The sequence below is a fragment of the Candoia aspera genome, chromosome 6 (assembly GCF_035149785.1).
Source record: "Candoia aspera isolate rCanAsp1 chromosome 6, rCanAsp1.hap2, whole genome shotgun sequence".
In the NCBI taxonomy this organism is placed as follows: domain Eukaryota; kingdom Metazoa; phylum Chordata; class Lepidosauria; order Squamata; family Boidae; genus Candoia; species Candoia aspera.
The window spans coordinates 32,686,462-32,713,302 of NC_086158.1; the positions used below are offsets into that span (position 1 = coordinate 32,686,462).

A 26,841-nucleotide genomic window follows, 5' to 3' on the forward strand; every position below is an offset into this window, starting at 1 on the left:
TCTGGGAGTAAACACATCAGATTATGTCAAGGTCAGTTAAGGAACTGTGCACACAGATGAAAATTTAAGGCAAAATGGCAGGATGACAAGTTTGTCTTAATGAGGCAAAGCAATTAGACTACTACTAGTCACCAGAATCAGTTGATTTGAGAATTAGGATTAACTTGAACTAGAATCCTTCAAAGTAACCAGGATTGCAGTTTAGGACAGTCATTCTTGGCAACCATTATATTTAAATGCTATGAATATATTTCTGCAACAAAATATACTTTGTTTTAAAAACTGCAGCTTCCTTAACATCTAAGGATCAATAGATTAAGGGGTGAGGTACCATCATATGTATAAGTTTTTTGTGTTGCATAAGGTTCTATAAGAGACAGGAAATCCTATCCAACCATAGCACACAAGCCTCTCTATATAGCATGAACTCAGTTTTAAATTGTGGTATGATCTAATTTGTTACCCCTCTGATATGTTGGGCCATAGTTGCCAATAACAAATCTGAGAGCAGGAGATTGGGAAATGCTGAAAAAAAAAATTCTGAGCACTGAAGATGTTGCCTTATACAAAAACAATGCTGCCAGATTGCATAATCTCCATAGGCACCAGAATTTACAGAATATTGTTTCAAAAGATAACATTAAGATAAAGTTCACATACATTAATGTACATTCTCTGATCTCTTTTTCTTGCCAGCAGGTTTTTAAGGGTAAGCTAGGGCAAAAAATTATAGAAAGATTGTACAGACCTGACTGTATAACATGACACCAAATAAAACACTGTACTCTTCATATGAATAACTATGGATATAGAATTAGCTTTTTTTTTTTACCTAGCCTGCTTTCAAGGCAAGTTCATATACTGTATATGTAATAAAGCAGTTTACTTAATTTCAGTTTAGTACATTGTGTGAACCCAGCCATTGTGGTTAATAAACCATCAGTATCCTAGTTAACCTCTTTAAAAAAAGGCATAGAAAGCAAACTATTTACATGGTGTAATGCTGGCAATTTTTTTTTTCTCAATACTCAACACTAACAATACTATTTTTCTTTTGAATTTTGCATTGGAAGATGCTCTGAAAATTACTGTACTGGGATATACTACATATCTAATTCAATGATATGATTTCACTACCTGCAGTCTGAAATGCCAAGTCCAAAGACTTTTCTCATTTTTTCTCTCAAGGCCATACTGTTAAAAGCTATATGTGCCTCTGTAATCCTCACTACACTAAACCTGGTGTTGGTTCATATTCATCATTTTCTAGAGCTAGTTGCTAGTTTTAGGTAAAAATTTCAATTGCTTACAGAAAATTGGAAGCAGACTTTTAAAAATACATTTTTCTTCTGACCAATAGGCATTTGTTTGAGCTTAGAAATATTTCAAGCTACCTTTCTTCTTTAATGTTCACTCAGTGTGTCATGGGAAAAGAGAACATGAATCAAAATGATTGTGATGATGACCTGGGCATTTTAAAAAAAATCCTTCTTTGTGCAAGCTGGAGATAACGATTTCTGTTTTGAGTCTGGCAACATACTTGGAAATAACTCATTTTCATGTATTTATGTATAAGAGTTCATATAATCTTATATGGCAGGAATGGCCAATGTGCCCCACCAGAGGTTTAGAAATTCAATGCTCAGCAGCTGCAGCTGGTGTGGCCAACAGAGAATAGCATAAGATGGAGGTCAGAATATCTAGAAAGCCACAAGTTGCCCACACCATTCTAGGTGGTCAGGTTTAGGATTAAGGCACAAAGTGAAACATCCAGTCACAAGAAAGAAGTAAACTTGTGAAACTCAATTTTATTTTGTCCAATGTCCAATGAAATGTCCAATGAAAAATAAATAATTCATACAATAAAACTCTGTAATAATAGACACATTTTAAGCAGTTCAGAACAACAACCAAGATCCATGAATTTACATTAAATAACCAATTACTAGAACAACTGGTCATCCAGTTCCATTTTAGTTTGATGCAGTATGGGTACAGCCTTAGAGTTCCCTCTTTTACCTGGTTAGAAGATATCAGTTGCAAATAATTTTCTTACATGTACAAAAGAACATAAAAAAAAGAATGTACTTGAAGAATAAAATAAAAATCAAATGAAATGGAAATGAAAAGCAGAAAGACAAGTTTACTTTTTGTTACTGTTATTTTTAAGATTTCAATTTTGTTGAGCTTGCTGCATAAATTCTCAAGTTTTAATGGATGAAACACATCTGTGTTTCAACTCCATATTTTTTTTCTTAATTTTATTTAAAGCAAATGAGAACCCATAGCACAAATTTTATTACAGGTTTTAATTGCACACTGCTTCATTACAGGTTTTAATTGCACACTGCTTTTAGCTTTAACTTCAGCAAAATATTTTACTGCTAGAAGGACAGTTTCCCCTGAGGTAAATAGATGTAGTATATCTGTAAACTGTATCCACTGAAAACTGTTTTCTGACACTGAAGATACATTAACTGCTGCTAAGTTTTTGTTTGTTTTTGTTTTGTTTTAACAGAATTTGTATGGGGTTCCATCTGAGTGAAATGAACTAAAGTTGGGAGGAAGCAGTGCTTGGACTCTTTCATGACACACACACACACACACACGTGTTTGTGTGTGTGTGTTCAAATTCTACTGACAAAGAGACCTTTCAGTTTTCTGGTTTTCAAAGGGAAGACAACAAGGCAAAAAGCTGCATGTGATTCCCCCACTTAACATAATTGTATTTTTGTCCACATACTATGGGGATGAAACACAAATCAGATACACCCTGACAATAAGTCAATGGGAAGAAGACTATAGTCACTTCTACTGCTGCAATTAATCTTTCAAAACTAGTTCTTTACAATGAGAAAAAGTAAATGATCCCACGTACCCATAAATCTAAGGGTTTAACAGGAGTACAATAAATCTGCTTAGTACCTGAATCTAAAAACCAAAAGTGTAAAAACATTACATAGTAATCATGAGATATTCCCTATTGTAATCCCAAGTGAAGAACATCAACTGAAGAAATTGAGCATTTTTAAAATGTAAACCTATTTCTAAGTGGGGAATGGCTCAAAGTTTTGTAGGGGGGAGAATGGTGCATATTGCACCATATCTTTGTCGTAAACCTTTCCTCAGGGAAGTCTGGGATTGAAAACATGGAAGAACGCAGTATGCAGTCTCTCCCATTATATTTTGAGTCCTCACATAATCTTTCAAATGGAGGAATCAATTAAACAATTCTAGAAATATTAGGGACAGGGATTGAGTCCATAGAACCAGAATATTGAAACAGAGGATTAGTTTGTGTCCAAATGCCACCTTCCAGCTGTTACAGTAGGAACTAGAAATATGTGGAATTCAGACAATCCATTAGTTTTTTACAACAGTGTCTTCACTCCTAGGTTTAATTTTTTTTACAAATTATACTTAAAGTGAATTTTAACAGAAATTAAATCAACACTGTTGATTTAATTATGTGACTTTAAAATTTATGTTTTTCCACTGACCAGTTTCATTCCATGTGATAAGAATAACATTTTCATGAAGTGAAACCCAACACAAATCTCTGATAGTACAGATTAATTTTCCAAAGAATAAAGCAACGTCTGATTAAGTCAACTTGTTTTAACCGTTATAAGTAGCCTACTGTTCCAAACACTGCATATTTGAAGAAAATGTCACACTGTACACGATTTTTGTCTTTCTAATTAAAATGAAACAGAATTCTACTGTTTCTCAAATGAAAGCTATTGTGGCTAGCATAGAATGGCACAGTCTATACAAAATTAAAACATTTGGAAATCCAACATTTCTGATTGGAAAGAAGAAGCAACGAAAACTTAATTCTCAACTGAAGCCAATAGCTTCAAAAGTACTTAATGTTGGCTTAATAATGTTCAAATGTTTTTGATAACCATTGCCTCACTACCCAGATACAGATTAAAAATCATCAGGTTTGTTAGTTTGTTTTGTGGTATCATAGGAAGGAAATCAAAGCATTTTTCACACTTGTAAAATAACATTCGCTAATATATGTGTTTCCGGTTCTCAAGCTGGCTATTGCAATATATAATTGGATAAATGAAATCCATATTTAAACTTTATATGTAACCTTAAATCATCATGAAACACAGATGCTCATGCAGAAGAGAACAATCACCATCTCCTGAATGGCAAGAAGAGCACCACCTCCATTGTCCATCTGGGGCTTTCCCCAGTCTGTGGTCAGGTCTGGTCTGCTTCTGCAAAAGTATCCATATGAAAAAGAGCATATGGACAAGAGCCAAGAGCTTTGCAGTACTATTTTAAAGGGACTATAAAATGGAACTTACTGTCAAGTGACAGGTTTAGTGCATAAAAGAAGAATGACATGGACTATGTCCACAAGCATAGTTAACTAGTAAGAACTGTTTATAAACATTCTATCCAAATAATACAACCAAGATTCCTGTAACCAGGTAATTAAAAATGTCACTTCTATCATCATTCATGTCTATTAAAACAAAGAGAATATAAAAACGAACAATGGTTCATTGGAAATAGACTCCAAGTATACAATCCATTATAAACTGATCTTATACAGGGAACTCTCCTATTCCATCATACCCTCTTCCCCACTGAAATGTATGCAAGAATGCTGATCCATTTAAGCTGACTCATGCAGGAAATAGCCATAATGGACTTTCAGTTTATTTAATTGAACTGCTCATTTACACACACACAAGTAAAGGGAGTAGGTCTGAACTGTAAAACAATACAATCAAAACAAAAGTCCCATTTGAGAAACATTACCAATCAAAATGTAATTTAATTAAAACTGAGTTCTCACGAGTTTCAATTATTCAATTTCTTTATTAAATGGCCTGAATGTATTTTGAAAAGTGAATTACCTGTGTTAGGCAGGTGATTCATAGATGTAACATTTGCTATGTGAGAGCGCTCTCTGCATGACTAAAATACTGATATACCTTCTTTTGCAGGTGTTCTCACATATATACAGCACTTTGCCATGACCATTTTTCTTAACTGAGATTAAAAATAAAATATATATGTAGGAGGAAATTGTCAGGCATATATTTCAGCTGTTCTTTATTAGTCAGAATCTCAGACTATTTCTCTTAGAATTTGATCCAAAATAATTGCACAGCAACAAATAACCTCCATCTTCTGGCTAACAATGATTTTCAACTATAAGTGATTTCATTGTACATAATTTCTCATTGATACCTTTTGAATATTAAATACGTATGTAAAAAAGACCCTCAGAATAATCATTTGTTTTATAGCCAAGTTCTTCCTCTACTTAGCCAAACTTCAAAAAAGTTACAAATAAACAGAACATTATACAGGATCTATAAATCCGGTTTAAAAATCTGAGGCTTCAAAATCATGATAGCCCAAATGGACTTGTAGGAAAATCTGCACATTAACAAGATAGCACAAGAGACTGGAACAAATGAAGACAGACAAATATTTGCTGTCTTTGAATTTTACTAATCCTGCCATTAAAGATGCTGATATTTTCAGAAGTAACAGCATATGCTGAAGGGAAGGAGAGATGTTTTTATGTTGGTCCCAAGTAGTAGGACTTACAATTCAAGTATTTCCTATTTGATCTGAGCTCACCATAGCAAAGTGATACAAAATAAAAAAAGACAAAGAGAGAAAGAGAGGGATGAGTTATTTTACTTTTGTTCCATACATTCGATTAATATCTTCTTGATAGTGTGAAGTAAGCTCTTTACGTTTTAGTTTGAAGGCATCTGTCACCAAACCCGTTTCAGGGGTCCAAGGTTCAGGGGACAACCGAATTTTGAGGGGAATTTCAAATTTCTCCAGATTAGCTGTAACAAAAAGATAGAATTTCATCTTACAAATTATATCTCCAAAAGGATATTATAATCTTGGAACAGATGTTATAAACTTCAAATAAATGCAGAAAAAGATAAAAGGTAAATTTTAACACTTTTCCCTTATGAGAAACATCTAAAACCTACAGGTTATTTGACTTGGAGCTGGGGATGTGGCAAGCACAATTAAGAAATGTACTGTGTGGAAAAATATTTTTCCCTGTTTTGAAATAATACTAGAATTTAGGATCATAAAGATGGCAGCAAGATTCAAGAAATACAATGTAATATTTGTTTATGGAGTGCCTAGTCACAAAATGTAACAATGGTTGATAGCTTTGATGTCCTTAAAAGGTTCTTACAAAAACTCAGTGAGAAGAGTCAAATCATAAGAGTTAGAATGGGGTATTTGCACAATCAATTCCAGTCCCCAGTTCAGTAAACCAATTTAAAATATCCCAACTTAAAGCATCCCTGATAGAAGGCTAGCTAGCCCGTTTGAACAATGAACAACAACAACAGTGAAGTGGTAGGGTAACAGTTTCCATCATCTAATGTTAGAAAAATATATTTTGAACTATTCAATTAGAATCTGCTCTCTACAACTTGAATGAATGTGGTGTCCCACATTCTGGAACAATGGAGTAGGGAGTTTCAGCTTCACCTAGGTAACATCTTTTCTTCTCTTCCCATGACTGACATCCCCAATACCTTCAACCTCTCTTCATAGAACCTGGTTTCTAGTTCCCTGATCATTTTCATTGCATTTCTCTGAATCTTTCTGAATTTGCCTAAATTATTTTTAACTGTGGTGCCCAAAACCAGACATAATACTCTAAATTGAATTTGACCAATTCAAAATAAAGTGGACATTTCCACAATTTTAAACTATATTACAAAATACAGGTAGTCCTCACTTAACCATTCATTTAGTGACAGCTCTGACTTAACAGTGTTGGAAAAAACAACTTACAACTGGTTCTCACACTTATGACCATCACAGCATCCCTGCAGTCACAATTTGGGCACTTGGCAACCAGTTTGCATTTATGACCATCGCAACATTCTATGGTCATGTGATTGCCATATTCAACCATCCCGGCTGGCTTCTGGCAAGCCAAGTCAACGGGGAACCATGTGATTCACTTAACGACCACGTGGTTCTCTTAACACCTGTGGTAGTTCGCTTAATGACTGCCGTAAAAAAGGTTGTAAAATTGGGTTGAATTCGCTTAGCAACCGAAATTCCAGTCTCAGTTGTGGTCATTAAGCAAGGACTACCTGTATGCTTTTTTGTAGCCACATCTGCTGGTATATATTTGGTTTGTAATAAATTATCGCCATGGGGTTTTTTTTGGGGGGAGGGGTACTTTTGAGACAGTCTTGACCCCCAGATTAGTCCCTGAAGTTTTTCTCGGTGACATTTTTGTTAGTGGTTTGCCACTGCTTTCTTCTTAAGGCTGAGAGAAAATGACTGGCCCAAAGTCACCCAGCTGGCTTTGTGTTTAAGGCACGACTAGAACTCTAAACTATCAAAAAGTATCAGTATCTGACTAGTCTGTGGTTCCCTGGATCTTCTTTTTTCCCCTTTTGAAAACAGAGGCACTGTCTGGCTCTTTACTCTTTGCCCAGGATTTCTTAAAGGTAATACTGTGTATTAAAGTTCGTTCACTAACCTAGAATGCAATTCATCTGGCCCTGTGGTCAGTTCTTCTGGTGACTATAAGGATTTTTTTTCCCAAAGGAAATATGCAACTGAGTAACAATGCAGGAAAGCAACAGCAGGAGGAGGATGGTACTGCAAAATATTTCATGCATGAACTACCTTGTGCACAGAAATATTTTCATAGTTGTCTATCAACTGAAATGGCTGGTTTGATGCTTTGTTCTAGAAACTTGATTGTAGAAGTGTTTTCAGTGTTTGGTTTAATTTTAGCTGCTGAGATTGGAAGTTATTTCATTGTAACTGGGTATTATCTTTGCGTTCTTCTATCTGGCCAGTACAGCAGGAAGGGACAATCACATCCTTACTGCTATTGACGTAGGCTGGAGGGTGGGGGGACGTATGTATGTGTAAATCTGGGTAGAATTATGAAGTGAAGCATCAGGCATTTAAATAGCATGTGCTACAGAGGCAGCTGTTCTGGACCTAAGTGCTGTTGTTATAAGACTGACTACAGAACTAGCTACAAAGGAAGAAACAGCCACGAGGGACCACTGGATTCAAAGCTGAACAGATGCTTCAGCTGGAATAGTGGGGACTGGTATTAAGGTTTCTGGTTGCCTCCCTGACTTTGAGGCAATCTTCATAGATATTTTAGAGTATGGATTAATGTATGCTTTAATTTTAGCTTTGATTCAATTCAGTGGGCTGAGCTGGGGATTATTTACACAGAAAGAGGAAGAGAGGGGGATTCTACCACTACCCTCACTCCCTTGCTTTTCTAATCAGCCACCTTTAAATTGAAATTAACATTTCTCCCTCTCAAAAACAATCCCTTGCTTACTTGCTTATTTGGAGGAATGAATTCTTTTAATTAGTCTATGTACACACTGACATTGATAGCCCTGCTGCTTGCTAAATACCCCGATACACATACATTAAATAGAGCTTTTTCTGTTACAAAAAGAAACTGGGCTTTAAAGCTTCTCCCTACTTCCCCAGTTTAGGGTTAGCTAGATACATTCTCCAAATTATCCCTAACTTAAAAAAAAAAGCTGAAGAACCACAGCTGGACAAGCTAATTCAGTTAGAGGGCTAGTCAAAGGGAAAGCAAGGCTTGCTGGTCAAGGGAGGAGGAGAGTAACGGCTGTGAGGCCACAAAGTATTTTTACTTCTATATAAATACTCAACTGTGTGTCCCCTTGATCCATGTGAGTAGAAACTTATAGCCAAGGCAATTTCTGCACTTGAGCTTTCTTCACAAAGAACCTTTTCAGTGCAAAGACAGCTGCACTAAGCCATGTTCTGTCATTGTTTTTTTTCTTACAAATATCCTTGGGTGAACTCCAGGAGAAACTGGCAGGCCAGACTGTGGAATCATGCAGTGGCTGAAATCTTGGGTTTGAGCAAGTATTTGTGTTTTCCAGCCTATGTGATCAAGAGTGAAAGGGATGACAGTCCGTGCTGGCCATTCCCCATGGTAGACAGAGCTCCTGGTTGCAGAAGTGGCAACCAGGTGGCAAACAGGAGACTAAGTCACAAGCATGAATGCCATCCATTGGATGCTCTTTGCCCAGCAGTAGCCAGGGCACCACTTCTAGAACAGGGTTGTTTTTTGGTAAAACCTGCATGGTGCAGTGCTAGGAAATTCCTTAGTTTGTTCTGCAGTACTTTAATGAACAAGAGAAAGGTAAAGGCACAGACCACACCTCTTTGGGCCAACCAAAGCAAAGGTCAGGCCAGATTTGGCAAACATTGGCAGGCAGTACTCCTCTTGCCCACCAAACAGCATCCCTACCTAGAGGATGTTCTCCAGTTTAGGAGACACTTCATCACTCCCACTTGCAAGTCAACATAGCAGAACGATTTATCTTCCCTAAGATGAACCTCCTCTCGCTGGACTTCTCCAACCTGCCACTGAAGTAGCCTGAGGATCAGCCCTTTCCCTTACTCTCCAAACTGCAGACAAGAGCCTGCCTACTACATACATAGGGGCAATGGTGAGAGGTGAATGCTGTCCCTAAAACACCAACTCACCTGGGTCACACATGGACAGAATCACTCAACTCGAGCAAGCCATATTGGGATGAGTCCCTGGTTTACATCTCTTGAGAGAGATCTACAGGATTGGCTCTGCATGGCTCACCTGGCTATCCCTTTTGCCCCTAAGCGACATCCTTGAGCAAGTGAGACTAATCTTAAAGGAGACTCTACATGTATTTATCTAGTCCTTGTACCATCTCAGTTACAAGAGATTCATATATTGTCCCTCCTATATCTGACCATCCTCTTTCAATCCTACTGCCGTGACCCATCTACCTTTACACATGGCCAAGAACAATGTGCTGAGCCTTAGTCCCTGATCCAGTTAGATATTCACAGCACACATGCGCACGCACACAGAGGCAGCCAGTAGGCAATGCTTTGGCCAGCAGGCTACACAGCCATGATAGATGGAAAAGAAGACTATTCTCCCCCACTGATCATGACATTCGCTGTCTGTCTGGCAGATAAGGTACTACTGTTTCTGAAGATTCTTGTGGAGGAGCTGGACTTCATGTGGGTGGGTTAATGTATGTTGCCTTCAAAAGAAAAGCAGAAGGAATGCTAGAGGTAATGTCAGACATTGTGTGTTTTTGTTCACAGGTGACATAAATGCTAAAGTCCTAGTACAATGCTATACTATGCATGCTCTTGGTTACTGTTGTTTGCTTATTTATGTATACACCTCAATTCAGTTGGACTCTAGGCAGTTTACAACAGATATGGCAAAATCGAATAGCAATACAATAATATCACAACAGAAAAAAGCACTGAAATTCAGAATACCATTACATATGCAATGTCACCTTCAAAGCAGTCTTAAAGTTCCACAATCAACAGGATCAAGAGCCAAGAACCATAAACTTTCATACAAGCACTGCTAAACTCAGCAAGCCATCATTAACTTAGTTTATATATTATATTTTTTTTCTCCTAACGTTGTATACTGATGGATTGCTTTGATTTGACTGGCTCCTTTGGAATTTGTAAGTTGGGCTTCATTTATTCATTTGTACATAACGTTTTCCTACGTCCTTTCGTCTGTGGAACTTCAGAGTGCTGCATGGTGTTCTAAGCTTTGGCAGAGAGAGGGCATTCTGTCCATGCGTTTGTGAATTGCTGATGCCATCCATGGAGCATTTTGCTGCAAAGGTATATTTGACCTTGTCAGTTTGACCAGTTTGATGCCATTCTTTATCCCTTTAGCAGGTCAAATGTAAAAATGAACTGTCATTTTGCTGAGGAAGAATGTGCTTGGTTTGTGATTTTACTGTTTGTTAATGATAAAGTAAATCTGATTTATGTTTGGGATGCAAATGCTGATGAGGATTTTCTGCATTTATTTATTTATTTACTGGATTTATAAGGCCACCCAACTCAAATAATGTGACTCTGGGCGGCATACAACAGAAGAACAAACAATAAGCCAACAACAACAAAAATTACATTAAAACATTACACAGAATATGAATACAAAATATAAAATGGCAAGCACATTAATAACAACCAAAAGGATTTCCCTAAACTGGAATCTCTATCTGTACAGTAACCATTTCTTGTTCTTATTTTACCAATGAGAAACTTCATTTCTTGTTTGTTTGTTTTTGCAGCCAGCCACTGCCAGGCTGCCAAAATGGGGGTAAAAATAAATTTGTAGTGAACCTTTAAATATTGGGACAGAGGGGGATACTCTGTGTCCCTGACTGCTGTAAGGTTATGTTTAAGAACAGATAATATGGACTTTGAAAAGGAGGATTATTCTAAAACATTTTTAGACTACCCCTTTAATAGGCTAACTGGATTTAATTAAGTATTTTCTGCCAGAATGTCCTGCTTCCCTGGAGAAGGTATCTGCTTTAAAGGGTTGTGTCTTGTGTGAGAGATTCAGAGTTAGCCTATCTCCCCTCACATTTCTTTCAATCTATCTACCCAGGGCAAATGATTGTTCTCAAAATTTAAGGAACACTAGGAGTAAGGCTACTAATCTGGACTGAAAAAATGCAGGTGATAGCTAAATGGCAGCAATGAGTTACAGCCTTCTATCTACCTTTCTTACTGTCCAGTGGTCACTCAGAGTATATAAATACGATAAATAAATAATTTTGCAGCCAAGGAGGTTTGTTTTGAATCTCACTCTTTCCCGTGGTCCAAACATCCAAAACTGTTACAATTTTTGTTTCTGTTGAACCATGGCTGATCCAAAATTTGGTAGAACTTCTAGGATTCAATGTTCTGAGTTGAAAATAAAACACTTTTTCTGTTTTGTGCACATGGGTGCTACTTTCATGTTCTGATTGTGGGATTCTTGGAAGCATCTGGTTTTTTACTATGTGAAACAGGACGCTGAACTACAAAAGTTTGGACAGTTCTATGGGATTTGTTTTAGCAACTCCTACCTGTCTGGTTAAAAGAACAATAAAGAAGAATCTTAAGAATATATTTCAGAAGAATTTATCTTCACTGTTCCCTACTAGTATCCCCATATTAATTCTGTGTAATTCTGTATACTATTTCCCCACAGTGACTTGCACAAAATTGGTAACTTACCTGTTCTAGCAGCATCATCTAAAAGCTTCTGCACTTCTTTCTCCATCTCAGAACTATTACATATCTCTTCCAAAGTTCCTCTAAATCCTTTCTTTCTTGCTAACTCTTTAAGCTCTTTATGATTTGGCACAACAAATCCAATGACGTAAGACTGGAAACTAAGAGAGATATGCACAATTTTATAATTAAATTGCCAATCTGTTTTATAAAACTTTAATACTTTTCTACATCTTTATTGAATTTTTCCAAAAACTTTTCCCCCAAATATAATGAAGCACATATTACTTTTGTCACAGGGGTTTCAATTGTGACAACATCTTCAATTTTTCACAGTTCTTGCTTCATTATTTTTATGCTCCTCAAAGATGCAAGAAATCCATCACACTGACTATAAATCAGATATAATATTTAGCAGTGGAATGGCATCATAGGAAGATTCCTTTAGCTGCCTAGAAATCACAGGGCTGGAAAGGGCCTTAGAGGCCTTCTAGTACAACCTCATGCCCAGTACAGGAATCCTCACACCATCGTGGACAAGTATCTGTCCAATCTTTTCTTGAAAACCTCCAATGATGGAACACCCACAACTTCAGGAGGCAGGCTGAATTGCTTAACAGTCAGGAAATTATTCCTTATTTCAACTTTGGATCTCTCACTGTAAAGCTTCCACTCACTGGTTCTTGTCCTACCCTGGGTGCTCTGGAGAATACATCCACACCCTCTTCCTGGTGACATCCATTCATGTATTAGAAGACTGATATGAGCCTTAATGTTCTGTTCTTTAGGCTTCAACCCTCTTTGTAGTATTTAGCCTCCAAGCTTTTCACCATCTTCATCACTCAGAGTTCTTTCTGTATTGTAGCCTGTGATCTTGATACTATATCTCTATTGATGCAGCCCAAAACTGCATTGGCTCCTTTGGCAGCTGCAGGACATTGCTGGCTCACGCTTAACATGTGGTCCACCAACACACCCAGATCCTTCTTAAAAGTAGCACTGCTAAGTCAGGTACCACTTCTCTTGTACCTGTTAATCTGTTTTTTCCTAAGCGTAGAACCTTACATTTCATACCACTGAATTTTTTTTCCCAATAGGCCAAGTTTAAGTCTATTGAGATTCTTTTGAATCTTGAGCCTCTCTTTTGAGGTGTTAGCAATCCTCCCAGTTTTGTGGCATCCACAAATTTTATAAGCATCCCTTGTGTTCCCTCATGTAAGTCATTTATGAATGTAGGTGTTTATTCTACTAAATGCTTCATAATTTCTCTAGGCACTTTACAGTATAAAATTAAGAATGTAAAATAGAAAATTTAAAAAAAATGATACAAAATTTAAAAAATATAAATAGAAAATTAATGTAACTTTATTAACCTAAGCATCATCTTAACTGCAAGGGACTTCATTGCAATGTCTGATAGAACCAAAATGGGTGAAACAGAATTTGGACATCAATACTGAAAAATATGTTAAACTGGGAGGACAGAGCAGTCTTAGCCTGGTACTGATAAAATAATAGGGAAGGAACCAGATGAGTTTCCATCAGTAAAACATTCTAGAACTGTGGGCCAGAGACATGTTTCCATCTATTGACTGGTACATTTTAATTTGTTAAACCTCTAGTGTTATTGAGGAAGAGACAAAAGAGATTTGGCATTTGAGAGTTAAATGCTCTATCCGCTATAAACACTAAATGAGAAACAAACAAAAAACTCAGCCAGGCAGCAACATGATCTTTTTCCTCAGGCAAAAATCTATTCCCTACTTCTCTTCTCTTATTTAGGGCTCTTTAATTTTCTGAAAAGGGCAGAGAAAGGTGATGGGTTAGTCAGGGTTTCAGGACACTCCAGGAAACCTGCCCAGTGAGATAGCTGTGGGAGGGAGAACTCCAGGATTTTAAAGTCACCTTCTGGTGTACACAGCTGTAAGAGGCAGACGGGCTCTAAGCTGAGAGATCATATAAAAATTCTGATTCTATAATGGCTGGGGACACTGGGAGAAAAAAAGTATCAGCAACTCTCTTTCAGAAAGAGCTAAATATGGGCATTTCTGGACAGTAATTCAGAACTAGTTGAAATAAAAAAGTTTATGTAACTTTTTTACAGTTTTAAAGAACACTCAGTGTCTCATGTTGAATACAGCCAGAAGGAATATATTTTTCTACAACATGTGTGCAGATTCAAAAAGGCAATTACTGCTTTTTTCACAAAACCATGTAATACCAAAGAAAGACATTTTTAGAAAGTATATGTTGCCCATGCAAAAACAAACACAAAATTATACTAACAACCGCCTTACCTGCTTGCATATACACAAATATTTTCTACCAGGGGAAGATTCTTCAAAGCTGCTTCAACTTTACCAAGAGAAACATATTCACCTGCCTGAAGTTTTACAAGATCCTTTTTACGATCTACAGAATGGGAAATTAAAATGAATGTTATAATGATTAAATGACCCAACATCTAGATATAAAGGATTAGATTTATTATGGTCCTACTATTCATTTCTACTTTAAGATTATCTGGCATTTAACAAATCTAGATAGGACAACTTTTATTAACTTCTAGTAATATGTATTTAACAGATCCAAAATGTCTTAGCTTTTATGCTGAACTGAATTTTCTAAATACATTCACACATTATGGCAACCCACAAGTAAAAACTGAAAGCATGAACTACTCTGTTAAATGCATATTTACTTGGAAATTAATCCAATGAATTAAAATAAGGAAGTCAATGCAATGTCTTGCCCACTGTGTATCTTCCTGCAACCCCAACCATCTCAAATTTAGCCTAATAACTACATCTAAAACACTATCTTCTAAATAGAGGGTTGTCCAAAAAGAAATATCTAAGGTACCATCTTAACAAAGCTATAGACTTTTAATCCTACTGAGATTTAAATTATAATTACCTCTAAATAAGCACAGATAGGATTGCTCCGCAACTGAGTAGTCACCCTGATTTTAAAAATGCTTAAATTTGGTAGACTGTGTCCTTACACTCTAAGGCATCCTTCCTAGTGCATGGAGTTCAACTTCCAGAACTCTCACCAATGGTCGAATTGACTAGGAATTCTGAGAACTTAAATCTACATATCTGGAAGATGCTTAAACTAGAGAAAGCTGGTCTAAGGTTACATGCCTACTCTAGGCAAAGAGCCTTACTAAATTCAGTGAAGCAACCATATTATAAGTAAATGATATTCGAAGCAAGAAGAAATGAACTCTCAATAGAACTCACTCTCATACATATATCCTTAGCATTAAACATGTTCACATAAATAACAGAGAACCCAATCTACTGTAGTGAAATGATTTTGCAGCAAAAAGCAATTCAATTAAGTTCTGTGAGCTTCACTCACCAATAATTTTTAGACACCCATCTGATTGGAATTCCCCAATATCTCCAGTGAAGAGCCATCTCTGTCCACTCTCATCGACCATAAAATCAGTTTTGGTTCGTTCTTCATTTTTGTAGTATCCCATAGTTACGTTTTGTCCACCAATAACAATCTCACCTCTAGGGTATGGTTTATCTGTATTGAAGTATCCACCTGTAGAACACATATATTTTAAATGTGTTATTTTTCAAATTCAACACAAGTGAGTTTGTATACACACACAATAAAAAATTTACACACATACATACACACTGTCATACATAGACAAAGCAGCAAGACAGAATTCTCCTAAATTTGTTCCTGTTCCTATCCGTGGATATAGTGAGCAACCCCATTTTGCAATGTGCTATTCTTGGTTTATTATTATATTGAAACAAGAGTTCTGGCTTGCTCTGAAAGAAAGAAAAATGAAAGAATAGACCCTATGATGTATTGTTAAATTTTCACTTCTATGGAGAGAAACAAACAGAGTTTCCAGTTCATACAAATAAGTAATAGATGGAAACACAGGGGTTCTGCAGCTGTTCCAGTGAGAAAAAGAGCCAAGTAGATTGCCCATTAATGTTGCGTGCAAATGCTAGCACTAAACTACAATTCACTGAGGGTGTGGAATGGAAGGTCTCTGCAACAAAATACTTTGATGGACTGGAAACTAAGCAATCACATACACAAAAAAGATTGCTGTACAAATGGTTCTCAGGACTGCAGTCTGTGTAATATAGCAGTTGAAGCTGCAAGCACAATTCTAAACAATGAACTGAGAGCTGTCTATCCAGCATCCTAGACAGAGGTGTTTAGTTCTGTCATTCAACACTGGTCATCTGCATGGTTAGCTAAGGATTGAAATGAAGGTTCTATCAATCTGTAAATCCTGTTTAGGAAAAAAAATCCAGAAAGGACTGACTTAGCTTGGAATCAAAATGCAGTATTCAGTTTTCTTTATACCATACCCAAACCATTCAAGATAATTAATAAACACAGGTTTGCAGAATTAAAAAAAGGTTAACTTTCTCAGTCATTATGTAATTACAAATGAATTACCCCAAGCAGGTTAAGTGAAAATGACATAGTGTGTGTAATAGGCCTGAAAGTGGCACCTACAATAAATATTTGAATTCAAGGCTTCTATAGGTAAATCCATAGCGTTTTGGCACAAGACCAAACATTACTTCATTCTGTTACACATAGGGTCACCATGAGTTGTAAATGACTTGATGGCAACCAACAACAACAACATAGGTAAATCCAGTATAATCCACAGTACACTTTTTAAAGTGCTAGTTCCATAGTACTAGCTTTTATACTTATCTTATTAACAATGACTCAATTTTTCCATTGTATCATCCAAATATAAACAGCAAAAATAATTTATTAGAATTTTGTTAAAGTCAATGGAAATAAGATTTTAAGGCCCGCAAATCCTTCTGTATATTCTCTTCATTTAATATTTATTTACCTATCATACTTAAAGTGTATATTATAATTTTAAAATGCAGCATTTAGTGAAAGAATCCAAACAGCTTGAAATAGAATAAATATGCAGAAAATATTGGTAATCTCTCATCTTGCACTTTTTAAAAATATTTTTTGTTCAAAATTTATGTGCACATGACAGATTATTTTAAAACCTGCCTGTAGAAAGTGCAGTTAGAAAATAAAATAAAGCATGGATCATCCATGTATTTGGCCTCAGTATTACATATGAAACACATGTATACACTTCTGCAAATGTTTATGATTTCTTGATAATACTTCTAAATTTGTAGACATACATACATTGGATGCTACCTCTCTGTTCTTTTCTTTTGAGAAATTTCAGACTGCAAATGCTTTTGATTAAGATTAGTCTTCTTGTAATTTGTAAAGACTCACGCGTATCGGTAGTGTCGTATAAAGAGGATACTAATTACTATCATTCCCCCAAGCCAACCCTACTTATTGAGCTTGCCAGTAATATGGCCCAAGAATTGGTGGTGGCCCACTGAACTTCTGGACACACATTCCCCTATCTTCAAACTGGAAAGAGAGGGTACGCAATCCAACATTTACTTAGAACCATCCAGACTCTAAATAAAATGAAGGCCCTTTTAGGCCCAAGAGCTTCCAAACGAAGAAAGGCTGCCTAGTCAGTTACTCTATTAAAGCATTCAAGTGGCTGCAAATTAATTCTGCAATAACATCATGATAGATTCTGTTTCTTCAGAATCCATTCTACCAACTCTCTCAACAGCTTTCCTTCTGGACCACAGACTGCTCCAGCACCTCAGGTACCACAACTAGTCATGTCAGTCAAATATGAAAAATGAATTTGTATGTAGCTGTTGGAGTAGTTCTGTAATGGATTTACAGCAGCATGGGCAGTTATGTGTACCCCCCAGAAGGACATGAGAGCCAGTTTGATGTAGTGGTTAAGGCATCAGGCTAGAAACTGGGAGACTGTGAGTTCTAGTCCCACCTTAGGCACAAAGTCTGCTGGGTGACCTTGGGCCAGCCACTTTCTCTCAGCCCTAGGAAGGAAGCAAGGGCAAACCACTTCTGAAAAACCCTGCCAAGAAAACTGCAGGGACTTGTCCAGGCACTCTCCATAGAACTGGACATGACTGAAACAATTAAAAAAGGACACACATTACACCTCTGCTCCACAAGTTGCATTGGTTACCAGTTTGCTTCCAGGTTGAATTCAAGGTGCTGGTTTTGACCTTTAAAGCCCTACATAGCATGGGGCCAGGTTATCTGAGGGATTGCCTCCCCCATCCCATCAGGGGCGGCAGGAAAGGCATGTTGCAGGTCCTGTCTGCTAAGGAATTCCATCTAATGAGACCCAGGAGACCAGCCTTTTCTGCCACAGAACCTGCCCTTTGGAACATGATCCCCCTGGGGTGAGGTTAGCCCCAACCCTTATGGCCTTCCAGAAAGCCCTCAAAACTTTTTTTTTTTTGACAAGGATTAGTCTATAGCCAATCTTCCTGAGAAAAATGGGAGTTCACAGGATCCCTCCTACCAAGGGTCCATATATTTTCTCTTGGCTTATGGTCACCAGTGATTGATCTATCGATCTATCGATCTATCGATCTATCTCCTGCCTCCCTTTCTTTCTTTACAACAACTCTGTGAAGTAGATAGAGCCAGGAGAGAGTGATTGGCTGGTGACACAGACAGCTTCCATGGCCGATGGACTAGAACCTGGGTCTCCCTGTTCCTATTCCAACACCTTAATCTCTATACCACAATGGCTCTCTAACTCAGCTGAAAGAGAGAGACTATTTTCTCCCTTTGTGCCAAATAAATATTTTAAATACCAAACCTCCTAATGGTTCCAACTTCTAGTAATGATCACACTCACCCATATGTAGAACATAGGCCAGCACGGAGGAATTATTATTTTTTAAAATAAAAATGGCACTGAAATAAAGGCAAAAAGTGATTTGAAATCAGGATAGCCTTTTTCAAATCCACCTCCATTTTTCTCACTAGATGAACTTGCAGTGCTAACAGTGAGCACCGAGAGGCTGCAAACAAAAACTATAAGAAGAGATAAAAAGACGATAAGCAACAAGGCCTGGGTGGACAAGTCTTCACAGCTCTTCTCAACAACAGCAGAGGGGGGTACTATCCAGATCTCAGGGGGAACCTTGTTTAAGAGGGCAGGCACTGCTACAGGGAAGGTATGCTTCCAGGGTCTTGATAAATGATCTTGTTATTGGTAACAATCAGCACATCCGCAGATACTGAGAATGCTGGTAGGACCCATTTCGTTATAAATCTTATTAGCAAAATAAGATTGCTAATTGCTAAGATTTTATAACTGTACGAGTTACTTTTATGGTGACTGTAAATATAACCTGGTGTATACTAATCTTACTGCTTTTGTGATTTTATGTGCCATTTTAATTTTTGTTAGTTTGGTGGATGGCACATAATCACTAAAACTTTTGTTTGTTTACATGATTCTAAGAAATTTTACTGAAAAACAGATGTCCTTAATTCCAGAGGTAATTATCAAGGCTAGCAGCATCAGCATTATATGAAGTGAAAAGTTCAAAATATCTAATTTTCTATGTTGGGGGAAAAGAGATAATTATTGACTTTTCGGTCACTGCAATTCAATTAGAGATTCAGGAGCCCTGCTCCCCCTTTTCTACTTTGATGAGGTAAGATATAATAGGCATTTCACAACATGTTGCTGGGAACCATGCAGACCTGGAACAATATACCATAGAGGGGCTGGCCTTAAGCTTACTAAGATTGACAAGGAAACTAAAACAGGGCTGTGTAATGATTGCCTAACAGCACCTAACAGCTCAGGGCCATGTCTGATCAAATTCTGACAGCAAAATTATTGAAAATCTGGATTATTTCCCTGTAAAACCTGTATCATATGCTCTTTAAAAATAAAAACTTCCCAAAATTACTGAGGAAAAACACAAGCCCCCCCGACTCATCAACATATTGCCCACATCTCCTGCAAATGTTAATTATTGCCTCCAACCATTAAGAAATGTTCTATCCCTGCTAAATAAAAGCAGGAAGACTGTCCATACCCCCTCACTCTGGGACAGCATTGATGATAATAAGCCCTACACAGATGGAAAAGTGTATGACATGTGAGACTGTGCTTTATAGCTCCCTTTCCCAAAAAGATGCCACTTATCTTTTTTTCCCCCTTGGTTACTATGAACAGCTTCAGCAGGGTTGATTTGATGTTCAGGAAGAACCACTAAGGGAAGAAGTAAATACACAAATGCCACTGCTTTTAAGACACACAAGTGTATATGGAAGGCTAAAGGATTGGTAGATCTAATGAGGTTCAGATAGGCCTGGTTTAGAGCTCAAAGAAACTTAATAGAGAAGCTGCACTCATTTCTGCCACTAAGAGTCAAGCCTTTCAAGCATGTTAAGTTTCACTGTAATGTATGAAACCTGTTCTAAAAGAACCAACACACAACCATTTAAGTTTCAGTTCAAGAGAACTTCCTACCTTCTTTCCAATCCACCAGCTTGATTTCACAACAAACTAAGGGTGCTCCCACTCTGCCTGTTGTGTAGTCCCAAACTGAAATTTAGGAAAATAAAATATAATCAAAAAATTCAGAAGTAATTTCAGAAACTGTTTATCATGTCTTTCAATAACTAACTCTATGCAATGTCAGTGTTTTGAAGTAACATCAACCAGCATGCTGATAACATCCAATTATATTGCTACAATCTGATTGCCATGTTGATCTACAAATACTACTCACCTTCTGTTATTGTTCCAGCCCCAGAGGATTCTGTCAGGCCATAGCCCTGTCCCACAGGACAACAAAAACAGATGTTCATAAATCTCTGAGTTGCTGCAGAAAGTGGAGCTCCTCCACAGAGCAAGACCCGTATCTTCCCACCTAGCAGCATCCGGACTTTCCGGAAAACGAGGCTGAGAGAGTGAGAGAGAGAGAGAGAGAGAGAGAGAGAGAGAGAGAGAGAGAGAGAGAGAAGAACAAGCTTTCATTACTTAACAACATCCTTTCAACTGTAATGGTGTACACAACCAACCAGAAGATTTATGACTGACTTTGCAAAATGATGATTCAGTAACAATGAAACTGCATCTTATACATGGTTACCAAGAAATAAATTATCCTTTTGTCAGTGGAACATTCCATAATAAGAATGCTTGTTACAGCCAAAGACTGATAAACAGATTTATACAGAAAGATATTATTTTCTTTTAAATAGTCTAGCTGGAAGTAACTTTCAAAAATAACATTACTGTTTTGCAAGCCCAACATCTATCATTTCCCAAATGGGCTCTCTTTAGGAGCCTTATACCCCTTCATAAAAATGGTAGTCTTTAGAGAAAAACAAATCAACCTCTCTTACCAACCTGTCACATACTGGAGTACAATAGCCTTTTGAAATCTGTTCCATCTTGTAATTATAAGCTAAAGTAAACAGATTGCGCTGAAAACTGGACATTTCATTAACTCGATTCATGACATTTTTGTAGATTCGATCCATGATTTCCTAGTTACAGAAACAAATTACATCAAGGAGAGATAAACTGCAGTGTGTTACACATTTACTCAATTGCAGTAATCTGGAGGAGTACTGCATGATATAAGATTAGATAAAATCTTAGATTGCCCCAGTAATCTGAACATACAAACGTATAACAATACAATTCAGATAAAAGGAAAAGCCTTCAAACCATTACTGCAGAAGAATGTAGTCAAAAATAATCACAGCAAGTCCCAAATCTTTTTCCATGCTTACATTCACATCACTTGTTAAGTACTTAAGCACTACTTTAATGTAAGGGTCTAATGACTATTTATACATTTGGTGTGATTGGGAGCCTTTGAAAGGCTAGAACAGAGGGAAAACAATACTGTGCAGTTTGCCACTCATATGGTGCCAAAAACCGCTTTTTGCTTTTGTTTTTTTCAAGTAACGAATTACATGAGTGTCACGTACAAAAAATATTCCAAAGAATCAGATTTATTTAGAAAGCTTATTTACAATGTTAATTCAATAAGATTTATATTTCCTTTTTTCCCTCTCTCCCTCTCCCATCTCCTGCCTGAGACGTGGTTACCTAGAAAAGAATGGAATAGTGTATGGCTATATATACATCTATCCTGATGCAATTCTACTATTTAAAAGACATAAATGTCTACATAATTCCATACATTAATGTCATTAACATAGCTTCTATAAAGTTGTCAAGTTTTTGTTTTTCTCTTTTAATTACTTCCCTAAACTGTTATTTCATTAATAGTATGCAAATATGAGGCATGAAGCATAATAAGAAAATAATCAGCATATTAAGTTATTCCATAGCACCTTAAATTAATCTCATGTCACTTTCATGGGAAAAGACACAAAGAGCTGAAGTGGGAATGAGGGGGCAAAAAAAGTAACTCTTTATGATCTTATTTTAATCTGTAGTTATCAGGTTCTAACTAACATTACATGTTTAAAGTACTGTAGTATTTGTATGTGGTACATGTTCATATCACACCTGTTATGCGAGCTGCACAGGCTCCCAGTTTCTTTCTTTCCACGTGCAATTCAAGATACTGGTTATCACCTTTAAAGCCCTACATGGCACAAGCCCAGGTTATTTGCAGTATTGCTTCTCCCTGATGGTATCTGCCCGTCCCAACAGGACGGACAGAATGGGCATGCTCCAGATCCCTTCCCTTAAATATTCCCTCTCGTGGGACCTAGGAAGTGTGCCTTTTCCGTAGTAGCCCTTACCCTGTGGAACACCTTTCACTCTTCCATATCCTGCCCTGGAGAATAAAAGTCTTAGTCTTTTCTGTAAGACATCCCTTCATGTATTTGAAGGGTATTATCATACCCACCCTTAGCTTTCTCTTCTCAGTCCCAATTTCCTTCAATGTTTCTTCACAGGGATTAGTTTCTAGTCCCCAGTTATCCTCTCTGTCATTCTGTGAACCTATTCCAATTTGTCTGAATCCTTCTTAAAATATATTCCCTAGAACTAGATACAGCAGCTGAGGTAGATTCTGACCAATGCAAAATGAAGTGGAATAGTTAGTACCCATGATTAGTCAGTACCTCTGTTAGTACCCACTCAATTCATGACATTTTTGTAGATTTGATCCATGATCTCCTAATTACAGAAATAAATTACATCAAGCAGAGATAAATTGCAGCATGTTTTAAGTTTACTCTATTGAAATAATCTGGAGGAGTACTATATGGTTTAAATGATGCCTCTGATGATGCATCTAAAATTCCATTTCACTTTTTGAAGCCACCTTCCAAATTAAATGCATTCAAGCAGTACAGTCGGCCAAGCATTTTTTCAATAAGTATTACTGCCAAGCCAGATATGTTCAGTCCTATGCCTTTGCATTTTATTTGCATTTCCTAGGGAAATCACTGGTGGAAAGACTTTTCATTTCTTGTTCCCTTTTCATACTTTTGTCTACTCAGAAGGAAAATTTGTTAGAGACTATGCTGCCAAAATTCCTATTAGTTCTCCCTGTTCATTTGGTCAGTGAATTTGCTCCCTGGAAATTGGCTCCCTTATATTCCAGGCTCTGCTTACTCAGAATATAAGCAATCAATCACTCATTCAATCATGCATTTTTAAAGGAAAGTTCTAAGAACACAATACATACTGTAAATATGAATATTTTTCTTTTAAAACGTAATTTCCATAATCACATGGCTCACACTGATCACAAATATTTTCCACATATATTCAACAACATTTTAAAGATGCAGACATCAACTTACTGGAACAGCTGCCATTAAAGTTGGCTTCAATGCAGACACATCACCTTTACTTCCTTTCTTTATTTTAGATGACTGAAAGAAAAATAAACAAAGTAACTTGTTACCTTCCTCAAAACTGTTTTTATTTGTCCAGCATGTAGCATATACAGACAGTCCTCTACTTACAAACTTTCAAGTTACAAATTTTCTCCAGTGCAAACAAACCTGTCCACAGCTCCAACCGAGAAGATCCCAGAAGGCGGGAGAAGGCAGGAAAGGGTTAGTTTACAGCACACCACATACATATGCTTGGCAGCAAGGTCGCACATTGTTTTTATACTTGATAGGATTTACAAACAAAATAGACTTATGAACAGCCTCTTTGAATGTAACCGTAAGTAGAGAACTGTCTGTACTAAAGAAAGAAAAGTTTTACCATAACTTCTAGTCAGAAAACAGGCCAAGAATATTTTGTCAGAAATACGAAAAACACTGAAACTTTTTTTAAACAGACAAACATTTTCATTTTGTATTTAGGAATATTTTAAACTGAAATGTAGCATATATCATCTTTGGAGATGTGTGTGGGTGTGTATTGGGAAAAAAAAAACTTACCTGATCACTTAGAGTTTGAGGTGATGAATAACCAATTCGGCAACCATGGGCCAAACAAACAAGTTCAGCACTTAATTCTAGAACATGAGCAAGAGGCAAGTAGCCGATGTAGGTATCTTTCTCTCTGAAAACAAATTAAGGTATTTGCCAAATTATGCCAACCCATTGCTAAGACTATAATACCATGTTATAAAACACATCTTGACAGAAAAATGTTGGTGTGCTATCGCATTAAAAACAAAACAAAAAGAGGAAGGCATAAAAATATAGATAAAAGATGCAGTTTCTCTTATGGTGTACAGAAAAGTAGGTATGTCCCTAAAGATGAAGCCCAAATGCATTTAACAATTTAAATTGTTTACAATTCTGTTAGTAGTTTTCCTTCTTGCATTGTTCTTTGTTAACAATAGTTAAGTGCAACTGGAAGGCAGCCCTGCAAATGGGTACTCTCTTCATGCAGGCTTTCTTCTATTATTTAGTTTTCTATTACAGCCTTGATTTAATAAAATAATTTTCATTGATTATACTATTGTTAAGAAATGTGAAAGCTACTCAAACCCCTAAAGCCAATTGAATACATACCCCAAATTTGGAATCCTTTCAGCCATCCCAGTTATGCTAGAAATAAGATTACAATGAGAGATCATGACTCCTTTTGGGACTCCTGTAGAACCACTTGTATACATAATAACTGCAATGTCTGAGGATACTGGTTTCAACTTCTGTTTGAGGGATGCTTTACCAAAAAAGGGCAGAAACATAAATATTCATTAGATGAAAAGGCATGTGCAAAAATACTTTTAAACTGTCCCCAACATGCACATTCCAACAGGCATAACCAATCTTCTTTTCTTGACAAGGGAACCACCAACACATCCGGAATCTTGCAAGTTTTCAGCACTCATACTAGAATGGGAAAGTTTCCATGATCTTCTTTTTTATTTCTGTTCTGTGCTTTTTTTTTTAAAGTTTCCCCCACTGATATCAACAAAAAGAATTAAGCACATTTGTACTAGGTTTAATGTACTTTCAAAGAGGAGCTTGGTGAATAAAGGTTAGCCACATGTTCTTGGGAAAAGATGTAGCTACTTTAAGCAGCTGCCAACAGATGCTACATGTATGCCCAAGCATACTCTGGAAGTGCATTTTTTCCTTCAAATCCAAAGCTCTTTATCACATATCTTGATCTCCACTGATAGACAACTGTGGATATAGTTCTGAAAGCAGCCTCAAGACGACAATATTCCTACTGCAGAAGCTGAATTCATGCCACTCCCTATTCAATGTGCTGATCTTAACTGATACCATCCTGGCTTGGGACTACAGAACTGTGTTTCTATCTGCATGCTTAAGGGCATTCCCAGAACCTATGCTCTGGGTGACCTCCCAAACCAGTGGCTTCGTGGCAGCAGCCTCTTCAGTGGAACAGACTGAAATTCTGGAATGCCTTCCTCATGTGGTACTTACTTTATTTTCCAGCTTTGAGCAAACATATTTCTATTTTCACAAGTCTTTTATCATACTAGTGCATACATTTTGATTATGTATGCTACATAGTAACTTTTTAAATAATCTGTCAGCTGTTACTTATTATTATTTATATACTGCATTTTTAGTTGCTACTTGTGTTCAAAAAGTTTAATACTGTTATTTTAGTGTATTGTAAACAACCCCGGGAAAACTTAGTTTTGAAGGGTAGGCTTAATGTAACAAAAACAGATCAAGTTATTTTTAAAAATTCTAATGATTATTTGGATACATTGTACGAAGATTTAACCCAAAACATATGCATTTCAATTATTATCCTCTCTATGATTCCCCACCACTTCCAAGAAACATACAGAGCTCTTTTACATTTTAGTCAGACCACAGGCCCCTCTAGTCCAATACTGTTAGCATTCAGCAGCAATAGTTTTCCAGATTCAAGCAGCTTTATCTGGAAATGTCAAGGACATAACCTGGGACCTTTTGTTCAATCTCTATTTTGCCTTTTCTATTCCATCACCATTAGAAAAAAGAATCAATTGATTGAAGAGTACATACTATTTTCTCCTTTCTCTCCAATAGCTTGAACAGATGACATAGTTTGAACAGTAACACCTTTTGGAAAATCTGACCATGATGTCGGCTTGCCATCCACAGTAATAATGTGACGTAGTAGAGGAACCTGAGAAACAATATACTATGGAGAAGAAAAGTATACAGTGTTTAGGTTCTTCACAATGCATAGAAGATATTTTTTAAAAATTCTGCTATAATTAAACACAACTCAAGATCAAGTCACAGCAGACATTAAGAAATAGATTACTTCACATCTATTTCAGTGCATTCTACTGCCAATACCTTCTCTGACAAGATAATATGTTCACAAACATTTTGCAGCATGCTATCTGTTTTAATATATAGATTATACAAAGAGACATGTGGTCCCCAAGTATGCTGTGAATCAAAGTTTTGGCCCATGAAGCTAATATTCAAATAAGATGTTAGCAGTCCTTT

General features: G+C 36.8%; 1 protein-coding gene across 2 annotated transcripts in view; it reads right to left on the minus strand.

Moving 5' to 3' along the window:
* Window positions 1–1,788: 1,788 nt before the first annotated feature.
* Window positions 1,789–26,841, minus strand: part of ACSL3 (acyl-CoA synthetase long chain family member 3) — a 64,282-nt gene continuing 39,229 nt past the window's right edge. For both annotated transcript variants that reach the window (XM_063306696.1, XM_063306695.1), the window contains exons 7-17: window positions 26,386–26,524; window positions 24,925–25,078; window positions 24,343–24,466; window positions 23,749–23,820; window positions 21,362–21,501; window positions 20,739–20,911; window positions 20,477–20,551; window positions 15,460–15,651; window positions 14,391–14,505; window positions 12,097–12,254; window positions 1,789–5,837 (exon numbers count right to left, since the gene is read on the minus strand). In XM_063306696.1, coding sequence (XP_063162766.1) covers window positions 5,674–5,837; window positions 12,097–12,254; window positions 14,391–14,505; window positions 15,460–15,651; window positions 20,477–20,551; window positions 20,739–20,911; window positions 21,362–21,501; window positions 23,749–23,820; window positions 24,343–24,466; window positions 24,925–25,078; window positions 26,386–26,524 — 1,506 coding nt within the window. In that variant the 3' untranslated portion in view covers window positions 1,789–5,673. The remainder of the gene's footprint in view (window positions 5,838–12,096; window positions 12,255–14,390; window positions 14,506–15,459; window positions 15,652–20,476; window positions 20,552–20,738; window positions 20,912–21,361; window positions 21,502–23,748; window positions 23,821–24,342; window positions 24,467–24,924; window positions 25,079–26,385; window positions 26,525–26,841) is intronic.